The 16572-nt window shown below is 49.6% G+C and overlaps 1 protein-coding gene across 1 annotated transcript; it reads right to left on the bottom strand.

Annotated features, from left to right (window-relative positions):
* Positions 1 to 4075: 4075 nt before the first annotated feature.
* On the bottom strand, positions 4076 to 16262 carry CHST6 (carbohydrate sulfotransferase 6). The gene is made up of 3 exons (XM_061173280.1): positions 16245 to 16262; positions 7383 to 7458; positions 4076 to 6549 (listed from the first exon to the last, which is right to left on the bottom strand). Exon 3 carries the CDS (start codon positions 6531 to 6533, stop codon positions 5346 to 5348), a length of 1188 nt encoding a protein of 395 aa, XP_061029263.1. The 5' UTR covers positions 6534 to 6549; positions 7383 to 7458; positions 16245 to 16262; the 3' UTR covers positions 4076 to 5345.
* Between the last annotated feature and the right edge of the window lie 310 nt (positions 16263 to 16572).

Below are 16572 nucleotides of genomic sequence, written 5' to 3'. Positions count from 1 at the left end.
TGGAGGATTTGAAGACGGGGATCAGGACAGCACCAGAATTGCATGGCCATCCAGGTTCTCCAGATTTAACCCCAAGGGAGAAAATACTCAGCTGGCTCTAAGGGCTTGCCACCCTGGGAAAATTCAAAGTCTGGGCTGTGGTGGGCTCTGTGTTCTTGGCCAACTCCTCCCATTTCAGCAGCATTCCTGTACCCTCCTGAGGCTACTAAGGCTTTTGCTCTAGTTTTGTTTTGTTTTTTAAAGACTTTATGTTTTAGAGCAGCTTCGGGTTTACAACAAAATTGAAAGGGAACTACAGAGATTTCTCATATACCTTCTGCGCTCACACAGTTCATAGAACATCTCCCACCAGAATGGTACGTTTGTTACCAAGGATGAACCTACAATGACACATCATAATCGGCCAAAGTCCATAGTTTACCTTAGAGTTCAGTTTTGGTGTTGCACACTCCATGGGTTTGGACAAATGTATATCCATCATTATATGTACATGTCACCCATGGCATATATCCATCATTACAGCACCATACAGCGTATTTTCACTGCCCTAAAAACCCTCTATCCTCCATCTATTTATCCCTCCCCTCCCACCCACAACCCCTGGCAACTGTTGACTTAAAAAAAATGCACAACGTGAGAGCTGCGAGTTAAGTTTTATTTGGGGCAAACTGAGGACTGCAACCCAGGAGACAGCATTTCAGATAGCTCTGAGAAACTGCTCCGACGAGGCGAGTGGGGAGCTAGAATACATAGGAGTTTTGCAACAAGGGGCAGGTAGTCGGGAACATCAAAAGATTACTGTGAATTAGGGAAACCAGATATGTCAAGTTAAGAAATTTAGAGCTTTTCTATGTATGGGAAGATGAAAGAGCCTGGGCTCACTGAAATCATTCCTTTGATGTGCACCTCAGCTATCTGGGGCCAGCATCCTGTATTTTCACATCCTGGGTTTCCTCAGGGTGCACTTTGGGGAGTGGCTGCAGTCTGTTGGCTGCTAGATGGCAGGTATTCTTTCCTTCCTGAGTTCCCTCAGGGCTCACCAGCTCTGTTGCAATCGCTGGTGGCTGTGACATCCTTTGTTTACTGATATGGCAGGAAATATTCCGTTTCTCACAACCACTAATCTTTTTACTGTCTGAATAGTTTTGCCTTTTCCAGAATGTCATATAGTTGGAATCATACTAAATGTAGCTTCTTCAGATTGGCTTCTTTCACTCAGGTTCCCTCCTGAATGTCTTTTCATGGTTTGATAGTTCATTTCATTTTACTGCTACATAATATTCCATCAGGTAGGTAAAAATGAAAATGATTTACCCTGTACAGATGATGGGGAGGGGGTCAATAGAAAAGGGTGACAAGGGCCTTCCTGACACCATTCCAGAGAACATAAGTCAGTACTCCATTTTTAGAGTAATTTGGCAATTTCACATTTAAAACATGGATGCTCTTTGATCCAGCAGTTCTACTTCTAGTACCCTTTACCATAGACACACAAACTCAGTCATGTCCTGGGGCCTCTCCCATCCCATGAGCTTGGATTCCCAGGACTGAGTCTTTTAGAGTCTTTTATTTTGCCAAGGAACCTTGATTCCAAAGAGACCAATCCCTCAGTCTCTCTCTGCCTCTTCATCCTATGCTCAATTAACTCCTACCTATTTTTTAAAATATTTATTTATTTATTTAGGCTGTGCCGGGTCTTAGTTGTGGCACACAGGATCTTTAATTGCGGCATGCGGACTTCTTAGTTGTGGCATGCATGTGGGATCTAGTTCCCCGACCAGGGATCGAACCCGGACCCCCTGCACTGGGAGCGCGGACTCTTACCCACTGGACCACCAGGGAAGTCCCTATCTATTCAAACCAAATGTTTCCTCTTCGAAAATGTTTTCCGGACTCTCCATACTAAAGTACGTCACCCTCTACCCATTCTTATTTATTCTTAGAGCACAAGCGACACTTACGGTTGCATATTTATCTGTAGGACTATTTATTTAGCATCTGCGCTCCCCACAAGAGCAAGGGCTGTGACTATGTCCCCAGGGCCTAGCCCTGGGCTGACTCATTGAAACACTGGACTGCCTATCTTTGTCCTGAAACCTGATGTGGGTTCACCTAGAGGCTTGCTCAGAACCTGCTGCGCCCTGTAGCTCATGCAGAGGCTTGCCCAGAGGGCCCCATATGCAGGGAGCAACATCCAAGAGCCAGTCATCGCTATCATGGAACCTTGGGAGACAGGTGAGAATGGATGAGTCACATAGCAAAGGCCATTAACTGTGTCATCGGTGACCCAAGCAGGGGCAAATTAAACTTGTGGGATGCTACTATCAGGCTGGGCTCTAAGCCCCACCCCAAATGCCTTCCTGAACCCCACTAGGGATCAGTGTCTCCCTGTTCTTAGCCTCTGGCTCCATGAACCTCTTGCTCAACCTTCTTTGCCTGAACATACCACATTGCTGGAGACTTCCTAGCCGACTCCTCCACTTAACAATGCGCTCCTTCCAGGCAGGGCCAGCAGGCTGCTTTTATCCCCAGTGGCCCCATTGTCCCAGCCAACTGCCCACCATTCATCATTCTGGTCCTTGAGATGTCTGCAAACAAATGCCACGATGGTGGTGATCATTTTGTAACATATAGAAACATCAAATAACTATGTTGTGCACCTGGAACTAATGCAGTACTGTAGGTCAATCATATAATTAAAAGTATGATAAAACTTTGGAGAGAAGATGAGGAGAGGTGGAGGTATTAAATCTTCATCTCTTATAACAGTTATAAATTAAAAAAATTTTTAATTGTGTTTTTCTTTTCTTTTTATTGTATCTAAATGAGATGATTGATGTTAACTAAACCTAGTGTGGTAATCACTTCACAATACATGTAAATCAAACCATCATGTTGTACACCTTAAACTTATACAGGGATGTATGTTAATTCTTTCTCAATAAAACTGGAAACAAACAAACAAAATGCCAGGACCACTCCCTCACCCAGAGACTCACGTCTCTGGGTAATGATCTGGCTTTCCAAGCCTGTGATGGAGTCCTCTGCTGCATCCCCAGTTCAGTTTACTTGTTAGAACCAAAAGTATTGAAGTCAAAGATATGAGTTTGAGTTCCAGCCCATATATTAAGCTATGTGACCTTAGTCTTTCCAAGCCAAAGTCTCCATTAATAATTTCTGGGTTTTAAATACCTTCTCCATGCTACTGTGAGCAGGGGCAGACGGGGGCTTTATGGGGCCTGAAGTTTCTACAGCTTGATGGATCCCCAACTGAGGCATCCTGAAGCTTCAGCTTCAAGGTCAGTATACCTCTGCTCCCTGCAAGAAAAGAAATGGAAAGTGCCAGATTGCCCTTGACCTGCTGCTTTGCAGCGAGGATGTGGGTCTACCATCCAGGTCCCACCAATCCAAGGCCACACCCAGGCTGAGAATCAGAAGCCAGCAACCTCCAGAATCCCTTCTGGTGACTGGTGGCGATGATGAGGGCAGCTCCCTCACTTCCAGAGGTAATGGGCACAGGAGTTCTGGTGGCAACTGTCAGTCCCCAGACCAACTCTGTATCCCAGTGTGATTTGGGGTATTCTATTTGTGTGGACTCAAATCTGCTTCCCTGTCCTTCCTAGAGGTGCTGTGAGCTTCCCCCCCCCTTTTTTTTAAAAACTTTGTTCTCATAGAAATTTTTTTAAAAATTTATTTATTTATTTTTGGCTGTGTAGGGTCTTCGTTTCTGTGCGAGGGCTTTCTCCAGTTGCGGTGAGCGGGGGCCACTCTTCATCGCGGTGCGCGGGCCTCTCACTGTCACGGCCTCTCTTGTTGCGGAGCACAGGCTCCAGACGCGCAGGCTCAGTAGTTGTGGCTCACGGGCCTAGTTGCTCCGTGGCATGTGGGATCCTCCCAGACCAGGGCTCGAACCCGTGCCCCCTGCATTGGCAGGCAGACTCTCAACCACTGCGCCACCAGGGAAGCCCCCCCCCCCCCTTTCTTTTAAACATTTTTAAAGCATGGCTGGCTTTCATTTCCTGAGCTCAGGACTAGCCCTCTACACATCCGGCATCCCCCTACCCCCCCCCTTTTTTAAATCCAGCATCCGTTTAATAAGATGCTTTGCCGCCAGAGCCAGGTGTTGTGGCTCGCAGCTAGGAATCGTACTTTGCTCTTCTCCAGGGCCTGCCACATAAGGACCACGGGAAGACAACCACTCCAGAGCCTTTTTTCTTCCAAGCTCCTGGCAAGCTCTATCTAGTTACATTCACCCTGTGACTTGCCCTCCAAGCACTGATCTTGCTGCCAACCTCTTGCTCTGCCACACGCTCTGCCTGGCTTGCTGCCCTGGCCTGCCCAGCCTTCTCTCCCTCCACTTTTCCCCCTCACCGCCTCCCTCCAGGCTTACCTAGGAGGCTCCCTAGATTCTGCACCCTGGACCCAGAGCTCACCACTGCCCACGTCTCACCTCGCAGCTGCGGCCCTAGCCATGGCTGCTTGCTGATCCCTTGAGCAAATAAGATGGAAAAACCTGACCCTTCTTCGTCCAGGAGACAGGCCTCTGCAAGCCTGATTCGCCCTCTCCTCCCCACTATGGCCCCGGAGCAAACCCCCCATCCTCCCTTCATCTTCCTCATCGTGTGGCCTTGGACAAGTCCCTTCACTTTTGCATTTTGCTTGTCAAACTTCACAGGCTGTAAACTCTAATCTGTATCATACAGGTGAATTACGTTTATTTCTGTAGGTAGGATCTTTCCTGTCAGGACAAATCAAAGTTTCACCTTCCCTGGGCAGGTGATGGGGGCATGTGGGCTCCCAGGAGATTGGGGCAGAGAGAGACTAAGGGGAGACCACAAGATAGAGGCACCTTGGCTGATTTCTTACTGAAGATACAGGTGAACATAAAAGCACTGGCTTTGGTGGCGTGTGGTGCCAGAGGCACGGGGTGTGTGTAGGGGGAGATGCACCGACTTCAGGGACCAGCTCACCACAGTGTCCCTCCACTCCCAGGCAGGGCCGGGACAGCCTTCTCAGCTGCAGGATGAGGCATCCCAAGGGAGACTTAAAGGGAAAGAAAGTGCTGGAGTAAGAGCCAAGTCATCTGAACTTACTCCCTGTGCCCAGAGGAAGTGGGGGCACGAGTCTGCTTTCCATGAAGAGTGTGCGTGATGGGAGTCTAGCTCCTAAAGAGGATTCAAAGGAAAAACAAGAAGTGGGGAGAAAGAAACATAGTTTGGGGACTCGGTCCTTTCCTACTACATGGGGGACCTCCCAAACTCCCGGCCTCGTGCGCCCCAGCTCCTTCCCCACCACGCGTGAGTCTCCTGGCCCCGGCAACCGCCAGCCACAGCTGGGGGCCTCTGCTACGGCCCGGAGTGCTCGGCAGTGGACGATGCCCAGCTGAAGCTGCTCGGGCCGCGCGGCAGCATGAGGTCCAGGGCGAGGTCGCGCTGCTCGTCCTCAGAGAACACTGGCCGGTAGCCCAGCAGCTGCAGTGCGCCTGCACACAGCTCCTGCACGCGGCGGATCTTGGCGAAGGGCAGCGTGTGGCGCCAGGCCTGCGAGACGTTGAGCGCGTCCCTGGACGTGGTCTTGAAGGCCTCACGGCGCGCGCCTGGCCCGACCCCGTGGGTGATGTTGTGGATCCAGGCCTCGAGCTGCGGCGTGAGACTCAGGCCTGCGAAGGCGTAGAGCGCGCGGATCTCGGGCAACGGCGCCCGTGCCAGGTCCTCGAAGCGCACCAGGCGGTAGCGGCCACGTAGGGAGGGCGGTGGCTTGCGCATGGCGGCGTCGGCGATGCGCACATGGCTGCGGCACACCTCGCGCACCACACGCAGGTCCGGGTCGGCCTCCACCCACTTGCCGTTGGTGCCCAACACGATGCCGTTGTCACGCGCCAGTGCCTTGGCCGTCTGCTCGCGCGAGCGCAGCACAGCCCGCGGGTCGCGCACCAGGTGCACGATGCGCAGGTTGAGCGCCGGGTCGCTGAGCAGCGGGTAGAGCACCTGCAGGTTGAAGAAGCGCACCTCCTTGAGCACCACGTGGCTATAGGAGCGGCAGGCCTCCTGGGCCAGGCCGAAGGGCCGTCGCGCGCACAGCGGCTTGCACACTGCCTCGCTGCTGATGGCGCCGCGCGGGAAGGCGCTGCAGGCGGGCGGCGAGCACAGCGCGCGGCTCTCCGCCCACTGGAAGAGGTCCGACAGGTTGCGCCGCCACGGCAGGTAGGCGTCGAACACGTCCATGTCGCACAGGAAGACGGAGCGCACCAGGTCGCGCACCGCCATGTGTAGTGCCACCGCACTGCCCTGCGACAAAGCGGCCCACACGTGCCACGCGGGCTCCATCAGGTAGAAGACATTGGGGTGCTGGCTGAAGAGCTGGCCCACGAAGGACGAGCCCGAGCGCCACGAGGACAGCACCAGCACGTGCACCCTCTCCTCGCCACCCACCGGGGACGGCGGCCTGGGCCGGGAGACCAGGAAGAGCAGGAGGCCAGTCTGCGCCAGCAGGAGCGCGGTCACCGCGGTGCTGGAGATGCGCCGCAGCCACATGCCGCCGGCCGGGGGCCTGCGGAGCGAGAGTGCAGCCGTCAGGGACCGCGGCCCGCTCACCCATCCCACACCCCAACTCCTGTCTGGTGCTGCCAGGGAGCAGCCCCAGGACTTGACCACCCCACCTGGGGAGGCCTTCCAAGGCAACGGCCGTCTCAGTTGGGCGCCCTTCCGGGAATGTGACTTTAAGACATGACCCATGATCCAGCCTTTGCAGAGCTAAAGGCCAGTTGCACAATACTATGGGCAGTGTTTTTTCCCTTTTCTCTCTTTCTCTCCCCACGCCCCCTTTTCTTTCTATCCAGAGGGGGAAATATATTTAAAACAGAATTCCTGCTTTTCACTTAAAAGTCCTTTTAGGGGAACAGTTGTAGGTTGTTTAGCTAAATAGCTTGATGGGTGATTTGGCAGAACCCTCCCTGGCTCCGCCACTTCCTAGCCTATGATCTTGGACCAAACACTTCATCGCTCTGTGACTCAGTTTACCCACCTGTAAAAAGGGGATTCATTCCGGTTCTGGAGTATTGGGATGAGCATGGAGGGGTGGGGCATTTCTCATAACTGAAAACTTGCACTTTCTACATAGTGTGCTTCTGCATTGTTTGACTTTTTAAACAAGCAGGTACAACTTTTGTTATTAAAAATAAACACATAGACAAAGAACAGCAACTGTTGCTCTCACCCATGGAGAGTGAAGTGCTGCAGGATGCATGGATTCCCAAGGGAGGATATCCTTCTGGATTCGTGTAATTTTGCAGAAGAAACCAGTTAAAGGAGAGGTAGGATGGAGACAGAGAAGGGGAGAGATGAGGGCAGAGTCAGACCCCTTTCCATGCTGAGGTTACTCACTGCTGTCCAGGGCTGCTGGGAGAGCTGCCCACCTCGATCACAGATCCATGGGAGATGCCTGGAGGTTTTTCAGGGCCTGGGAAAGCAGGAGGGAAGCTGGGTCAGAGTCCCACAGGAGGAGATGGCCCTGCACACTGGGAGGGCTCTGCCTTCCCAGACTGACAGAAAGTTCCCCACGGGTGGGAGTGTAGCTGTCCTGCCCCTGGCTGGAGCTGGGCCCAGACCAGCAGGCAGCTGGATACATTTTTCCAGATGGGAGTGAAATAACCGTCTCTCCTGCGGGGTTTGAGTTCCTCTGATGCCACTCAGAAGCTGTGACCCCTGGGGCAAATGACTTAACTTCTCCCAGACTCAATATCCTCCTCTGTAAAACGGGGATGATAACATTTGACCTTAGGGTTCTTGTGAGGGATGCTGCTACAAAGACATACGAGGAAAGGGCTTGGTAAAGTGCCATACACGCCCCATGTTACTGTTGTAGCGTTCAGCTGTGTCTGGAGAGGAGGAACCATGGGAAGTCTCCACCCAGATAAGACCCCTGAGGTCACCTACACTTGGAATCCCAGCTTCTCCCAGGCCCCCTGTGGCCCCCAACCACCCCTGAGTCCTTTAGTGGATCTTAAGAATGTCCCCCCCACCCGGGGCAGGGAGGGATAAATCGGGAGATTGGGATTGATGTATACACACTATATATAAAGTAGATAACTAACAAGGACCTACTGTATAGCACAGGGAACTCTACTCAATATTCTGTAGTGACCTATATGGGAATCAAATCTAAAAAAGAGTGGATATATGTATATGAATAACTGATTCACTTTGCTGTACAGCAGAAACTAACACAACATTGTAAATCAACTATAGTCCAATAAAAATTAATTTAAAAAAAAAGTGTGGGGCTTCCCTGGGGGTGCAGTGGTTAAGAATCCGCCTGCCAATGCAGGGGACACGGGTTCGAGCCCTGCTCTGGGAAGATCCCACATGCCGCGGAGCAACTAAGCCCGTGCGCCACAACTACTGAGCCTGCGCTCTAGAGCCCGTGAGCCACAACTACTGAGCCCACGTGCCACAACTACTGAAGCCCATGCGCCTAGAGCCCGTGCTCCGCAAGAAGAGAAGCCACCGCAATGAGAAGCCCGCGCACCACCACGAAGAGTAGCCCCCACTCGCCGCAACTAGAGAAAGCCAGCGCGCAGCAACAAAAGACCCAACTCAGCCAAAAATAAATAAATAAATAAAATTTAAAAGTTTAAAAAAAAAAGTGTGGAACGAAACTGAGTTACTTGTAGTGAGGTGGATGGACCTAGTGACTGTCATACAGAGTGAAGTAAGTCAGAAAGAGAAAAATACCGTATGCTAACACATATATATGGAATCTAAAAAAAAGAAAATGGTCAGAAGAACCTAGGGGCAAGACGGGAATAAAGATGCAGACCTAGTAGAGAATGGACTTGAGGATACGGGGAGGGGGAAGGGTAAGTTGGGACGAAGTGAGAGAGTGGCATGGACATATATACACTACCAAACGTAAAATAGATAGCCAGTGGGAAGCAGCTGCATAGCACAGGGAGATCAGCTCAGTGCTTTGTGACCACCTAGAGGGGTGGGATAGGGAGGGTGGGAGGGAGGGAGAGGCAAGAGGGAAGAGATATGGGGACATATGTATATGTATAACTGATTCACTTTGTCATAAAGCAGAAACTGACACCATTGTAAAGCAATTATACTCTAATAAAGATGTTAAAAAAAATAGATAAAAAATTAAAAAAAGTGTCCCACAGAGTGTCCTACAGAGTGAAAGGAACACTGAGCCCAGGTCCCACACCCCGAGGCCCCAGAGTTTTCTTCTCTTTGCACTGCTGCTCCTGCAATGATCTCAAGGATGAGCTGATTTGGAAGGGAAGGACCTGGAAGTTTCTTTCCTCTTTCCTTTTGCTCCCCACCAAGCCACCTTCACTGTCCACCTCACCACTGAGGGAAGCTGGCATCTAAACCGTGAGCAGAGCCCATATCTACTCCTTCCCCTTATCAGGAGGCTGCAGGATCCGGTGGAGGATGCCCGACAGCTCTGTCACCTGCTGAGTCCAGAACTGCCTCCTGGATACCTCGCCCACTCCTGGATCACACTGAAGACGAGGTCAGCAGCCACCCACCTGCTCTGCACACGTCACCTCCTCTCCTCGAGGGCGTGCAGGAGAGGGAACAGGGTGCAGGAGAGGGAGGAAACTCTAACTCATATTTGCTGACATAAATTACCTCAAGTGCTAGGTGATTTAACTCAACGGCCACCTCAGGGGCATACTAAGTGTAATGGAGGGGAAGGACAGTGCTATGGGAGCCCATAGCTAAGGGCGAGTAGGGAAATCTTTCCTTAGGAAGTACTTGCTGAACTGGGTTCTGATGGATGAGTAGGGATTAACTATGGGAAGGGCTGTGTGAGGAACCGGCAGAGAGAAGAGTTTGGGAGTAGTCAGTTAGATGAAGCAGCATCTCTAAAGGCTCTGAGAAGAAGCATTTCATGTTCAAGGTCTGAAGGAAGGCCAAATAGGCTGTACGTACAGTGTCTCAAGAAAAAGAAAAGAAAGAAATCATCCCATTGAACCCAGTCCCATTCATTGCAGATTTTCTGTTAAAGAAAGCAAAACCTAGTGATACATGCTTTCCTGGACCTCACACAGCTAGACACTGCTGACAGGGCCACAGCCCAGGATTTTCAACTTGTACTTGCCCTATTCTATACAATCTACTCAGAACTGCTCCTTGAATTTCCCCAAACCTCTTTTATTCCCTCCCCCTCACTATACATAGAACATCATTTGTGTAAAATTATAATTAGAGAAACAGTACCTGCCTCGAGGAATATGAAACAGATTTGGTTCAGTAAGAAGTATGTGAAGAGGAAAGTGTCGGGACTTCCCTGGTGGTCCAGTGGTTAGGACTCGGTGCTTTCATACCGAGGGCCCGGGTTCCAGATTCAACCCCTGGTCAGGGAACTAAGATTCCACAAGCCACGCAGCCAAAAAAAAAAAAAGAGGAAAGTGTCCTACTTACTGAAGCATATTGTTTCCGTAAATACAGTAATTTGGAGGGAAGGAAAAGGGACTAAGAGGAAGGAAAAGGGCTCTATCCTGCTTTCTATAATAATGGCCAATATGATAGCCTGTAAAATCTCAATTAACAAGATAAGGCAGAGAGAAATGCTAATCAATTTTATCAAAAGGCCTGGAGGCCTTGTTTTGTATCCAAGATCAGCAAGATTAGCTCTCGCATAGTAGAGAGCTGGGATCCTGTGTATTCAGGCCACTAAGACAGTTGCCCATTGGCACATGGGAGAACCTGGAACTGGTCCTGCACTGGTGGGAGGTCAGTGCAGCTTTTTAATTCCTGTCCTTTCAGAAACAGTAGTTGTATAGTCATAAATTCAGTGCCTACAAATTATAAGGCTTTCAAAGAGTGGGATCAATTTAAAAAAAATGATCCAGGGGCTTCCCTGGTGGCGCGGTGGTTAAGAATCTACCTGCCAATGCAGGGGACATGGGTTCGAGCCCTGGTCCGGGAAGATCCCACATGCCGCGGAGCAGCTGAGCCCGTGCGCCACAACTACTGAAGCCCGCGTGCCTAGAGCCCGTGCTCCGCAACAAGAGAAGCCACCACAATGAGAAGCCCGCTCGCCGCAACTAGAGAAAGCCCGCATGCAGCAATGAAGACCCAACGTAGCCACAAAAATTTAAAAAATTAAAAAAAAAAAAGGATCCATCTATTTAAGCCTGACGCCACATTTCAGGAAGCAGAGACTGTAAAGTAACCTCTTATTTTTTCCAAACAAAAAACAACCTAACATTAAAATCACTGGATTGCTTTAAAAAAAAAAGTTAAGAATCCTGCCTGAATAAGATAGTTAAGTGTCATGTCAGGGATTGTCCCAAAGCGTGAGTGAGTCGATGATATTAATAAGTATTTGCTGAGGCTTCCCTGGTGGCTCAGTGGTTAAGAATCCGCCTGCCAATGCAGGGGACACAGGTTTGAGCCCTGGTCCAGGAAGATCGCACATGCCTCGGAGCAACTAAGCCCGTGTGTCACAACTACTGAGCCTGCGCTCTAGAGCCCGCGAGCGACAACTACTGAGCCCGCATGCCTAGAGCCCGTGCTCCACAACAAGAGAAGCCACCACAATGAGAAGCCCGTGCACCACAGTGAAGAGTAGCCCCCGCTCCCTGCAACTAGAGAAAGCCCACGCGCAGCAACGAAGACCCAAGGCAGCCAAAAATAAATAAATAAATAAAACAAAATAAAATAAAAATAAATATTTGCTGAATTAATATCAGGTCCTCTGTTATCCAAATCCAAAGGGAGTAACTCCCCACTTGTCCCGTATTTCTTTCTGCTGAGCGTCTTAAAGTTTCGATAGCTTCTAACCATCCCTGACTAACTCTTGGCCTGAGAGACATAGGAAGGTGCTATTGTTCTACCTGATGTGCAGATGGGAACACTGAGCTACAGGACAGGGGAGGCTTTGTCGCAGCAGGGCCCGGGCGGGAGCCCAGGGATCCAGCTCTCTGGGCAGCACTCACTTGTAGCTCTGCTCTGCCTGCCCTTGACTCACCAGCTCCTCCGGTCACCAGCCTCCCCCAGCCCTGGCACAGAATCTAAGGGAGTGAAAGGTAATACTAGGTACAAATCCTTGGCTCAGATTTCTCTCATTTTGGCATCAGCTGGAGGTCATCCCTGTTCAGGAATCCCAAAGGCTAAAGAAAAGAGATTCCGGATGAGGGATGCGTGGACTCTAGGCGTCAAGGGCCATCCCTGGAGGCAAACCAGCTCTAGTGGAGGCCAAGGCATCTGTTACGGAGAAGGCTGACAAGGAGGGCAAGAAAGAGGAGGAAAGACGAAGAGGGAAAGAGAAAAGAAAAGCAAGAGACAAGGAAAAAGCAGTAAGGGAGAAAAGGGGAGAGAGAGGAGGAGAAAGATGGGTGTCTACAGTGGAGTGGGAAACATGGAACACCAGTTAATACTACCTGTTGAGGGCTTCCTATATGCCAAGCCTTTCCCACCCACCTTCTGCTTATTAAATCAGGATTACCCCACAACAACCCTATGAAGTGCATCTGATGCTCATCCCTATTTTACAGAAGAGGAAACTGAGGCTTAGAAAGATTTATGCACTTGCCTAAAGGAGCCACACAGCAGCAAAGTCAGAATATGAACCCCAGTTGTCTAACTTTAGAGCACGTCACTATATAATATCAAGTGGAAAAAACACAACAAAACATCCAATTGTGTTAAAAATACATGAACATCAAAGAACACCATCAAGAAACTGAAAGGATACCCAGAGATGGGAGAAAATATTTGCAAATCATATATATATAGCAAAGGACTTATACCCATATATAAAGAGCTCTTACAACTGAACAATAAAAGAGAAACAACCCGATTTTAAAATAAGCAAAAGGACTTCCCTGGTGGAGCAGTAGTTAAGAATCCGCCAATGCAGGGGACACGGATTCGAGCCCTGGTCCAGGAAGATCCCACATGCGGCGGAGCAACTAAGTCCGTGCGCCACAACTACTGAGCCTGCGCTCTAGAGCCCGCGAGCCACAACTACTGAGCCTGCGTGCCACAACTACTGAAGCCCGCGCATCTAGAGCCCATGCTCCTCAACAAGAGAAGCCACCACAATGAGAAGCCTGTGCACCGCAACAAAGAGTAGCCGCTGCTCGCCGCAACTAGAGAAAGCCCCCACGCAGCAATGAAGACCCGACGCAGCCAAAAATAAATAAATAAATAAAATAAGCAAAAGATTTGAGTGGATATTTCTCCAGAGAAGATGTATATATGGTCTATAAGTGCATGAAAAGATGCTTGACATTTTTAGTCATTAGGGAAATGCAAATCAAAACTACAATGAGATACCCATCCACTTCCCATCCACTAGGTTGGCTATAAGAGAAAAGACAAATAACAGCAAGTGTTAATGAGAACATGGTAGAACTGGAGCCCTCATATGCTGCTGGTGGGAATGTAAAATGGTGCAGTTGCTGTGGAAAACAGGTAGTCCCTCAGATAATCATAGAGCTACCATGTGATCCAGTGATTCCACTCTACAATACCATAAATCCAAGAGAACTGAAAACATATGTCCACACAAAAACTTCTTCATGAACTTTCACAGCAGCATTAATCATAATAGCCCCAAAATGGAAACATCCTAAATGTCCATCAATTGACGAATGGATAAACAAAATGGGGTGTACCCATATAATTGAATATTATCTGGCAATAAAAAGAACACTGATACGTGCTACAACATGGATGAACCTTGAGGTGATTAATGCACAGCACTGAATCTACTGTAAACCAGTGAACTGGAAACTTTAAAAGGGTGAACTTTAAAGTATGTGAATTATATCTCAATAAAGCTGTTATTAAAAAAAAAATCACGACTATGTATAGAAAGAAATCCAGAAGGATGCATGCTGAATATCAGTGGCTATCTTTTTATGGCCAGATTACAGGTAATTTTTTTCCTTGTTATTGCTTTGCTGCATTTTCCAGGTGGCCTCCAAGAGACTTTTATTACTTTGTCAATCATAAATTATCAGTTCTATTTCATTGGTTCAAGGAGGCATGGGTGGAGTTTGCCTACTTCAGCTTTCATTGCAGGGAGAGAGGTGCCTGCAAACCATCTCCCACCTGACCTGAGTACCCAGGTGGCCAGAGGAGAGGGGCATGGGAAGGAACTACCTGAGGGGCTTGTCAAGGCCCCGAAGCCCACACTCAGCCTCAGGGCTGTAGGCTGGGCCAGGCTGTGGCAGGAGACGTGCCTGGCCCTAAGCCCTGGCCACATCTGCCGTCTCTGCGCCTGCCCTGAGGAACAGCTGTGTGGCACCAGCCGGAGGCATGGAGGCTACAGTCGTACAGCCCAGATGCTGCTGGAGAAAACAGATCTGCCTGCAAGAATCTATTGGGAAATGAAATCAAATTAGTCTGGGAAAGGAGCCTCAAGTCTCCTTGGCTCAGAGCCACCCCGGGGGCATTTCAGAGCAGATGAGCAGATATCAACGCATAAACCCTTTTCCCTGGCTCTGAGCTTTGGGGATCCTCAAAGCACACCTTACACAGCACCTAAGTTGGTCTAAATCACAGCACCTGACGGCTGAAGTACCCTAAAGTCTGGGGCGCCCACCTCTTCTCTGCAGTAACACACACAGGGAATGGGTGTAGAGGGTGCATGTTTTGCACATTCCTTTGTGTTCCCCCAGGTGTGGACTGAGCTCTCTTATATATACAGGGATAGTCTGGAATGTTCTCTGGTTTATTTTTTAATCTCTTATTTTGATTCATTTATTTTTAAAAAGTAAATCATTCTTACAAGTCAATGACATAAAATGAAAAAAGGAAGGGACCGTTTTAGAAGAAAACAACTCAAAACACAAAACAGCCAAAGACAACGTGTGGACCTTGTTTGGATTCTGATACGAACAAACCCAGTGCAAGAAGATATCTGTGAGGTAATCAGAGAAGTTTTAATGTGGACTGAGTATTAGGTGACATGGGGAAATCATTGTTAATGCTACTATCACCACCCAGAATACTCTTGTTCATGCATTTCTGTACCTAACTCCCCTTACTAGACTAGAAGTGGGACCCTATCTCATTAGAGGGAGTAGGAGCAGCACAGGGGCTAAGAGTGTGAACTCCACTTGATCACTTACTGTGTGATCTTGGGCAAGTGACTTAACCTCTCTGTGCCTTTTTTTTTTAAATCTATAAATAGGGGAAATAATATAACCTAACTCATGGGCTTGATTTGAAGAGTAAATGAATTAATATTTATAAAGCACTCAGAAGAATGTCTGGCACATAGTACACTTATAAGTATTTGTTCAGGAATCTCCCAAATCCTGGGTCACAACTATATTCTGTGAATCCAAGGGAAAGCCTTTTCATAAGGAAAGCTCAAGGACAATAGCCTAACCAGGTCCAAGTGACCCTAGCACCCTAGCCGCAGAAAGTGGCAAGCCTAGGCAGGGGCATTACATACAAAACAGAAGACAGTGAATAATGGCTAAAAGCCTGGCTCCTGAAGCCAGATTGGGTTAAAATCTCGCTCTACCACCAGTGAGGTGTGTGACTTTGAGCAGGTCACTCCTAACCTCTCTGTGCTTCAGTTGGCTCCCTTGTAAACGAGGCTCTAACAGTGCCTACCACACGGTCCGAGAGGAGTAAATGGAACAATGCAACCCTTAGCATAGCCAACGCTCCCTGAGCAGCATGCTCTTCTTATTAGCTCTGGTACTTGGCTCACTCACTCATGGCTTCACCTCAGCCAAGTCCTTTCTGCTCTTGAGGCCTCAGTTTCCCCATCCTCATGCCTCCAGTACAACAGGGAAGAGGAAAGAGAGTTAACATTTGCTGGGCACCTACGCTGAGGCAGAGAGAGGTCTCTTTTGCTGCCCAAGATCCAGCAGCGAGGAACTGGGGCCGCCAGACTCACATTCAGCTGGATCTGGTTCCAAATTCACTCACCGAGCTGCTTTTCCTCCAGAGTTCCCTGGAAAAAGCCCTTGGAGAATTTTCTAGATTAAAGCCATACCCTTTGAAACTCAAGTTTCAAGAGACAAGGGATCCCCAAGCCGTGATCTCCTGCACAGCTGAAGCCCCAGGAAGACATTTTCCAACCCGCACTCGGGGCGGCGATGCTCTTTTCACGTTCTGATAAAACCACTACCACCACCCTCAGCTCCAACTCGCACAGCCGACCCGGCTGCAAGATCAGGGCCTTCCCAGCTGTGCCACTGGCTTAGGCCAGGCCGCGCAGGGTGTGGGCATCCCGCGCGGAGAGAGGACGAACCAACGTACCCCAAGCGAGGCGTCCCAGCCCGACTGGCGCGGCGGGAGGCAGACGCCACTGGCCCCAGTCTCAGCAAAGGCTCCTGGACGTGTTTTCCAAGCTCCTCTCCACAGCCGCTCTGTCTCCTCGCCGGGAGAGTCTGCTGCGGCTGATTTGTTCCGCAGGGTCCCAAGGCTATGAAGGGGCACCCAGTGACACCAGGGAGAGGGCTCCAAGAGCCATGGACTTGGGAAGCGGATACCAAGATATTGGAGGCACCTGGAGACCCAAGGCGGCGGGAACCAGGAAACAGGGCAGGATTCCCCTGAAAAAAAGAGAGGTGTCGTAAGAATGCGA

Source organism: Eubalaena glacialis, chromosome 18 (genome assembly GCF_028564815.1).
Source record: "Eubalaena glacialis isolate mEubGla1 chromosome 18, mEubGla1.1.hap2.+ XY, whole genome shotgun sequence".
Lineage (NCBI taxonomy): Eukaryota > Metazoa > Chordata > Mammalia > Artiodactyla > Balaenidae > Eubalaena > Eubalaena glacialis.
The sequence above is the reverse complement of the archived record's forward strand: the minus strand, read 5'-3'. Positions and strand labels throughout refer to the sequence as shown.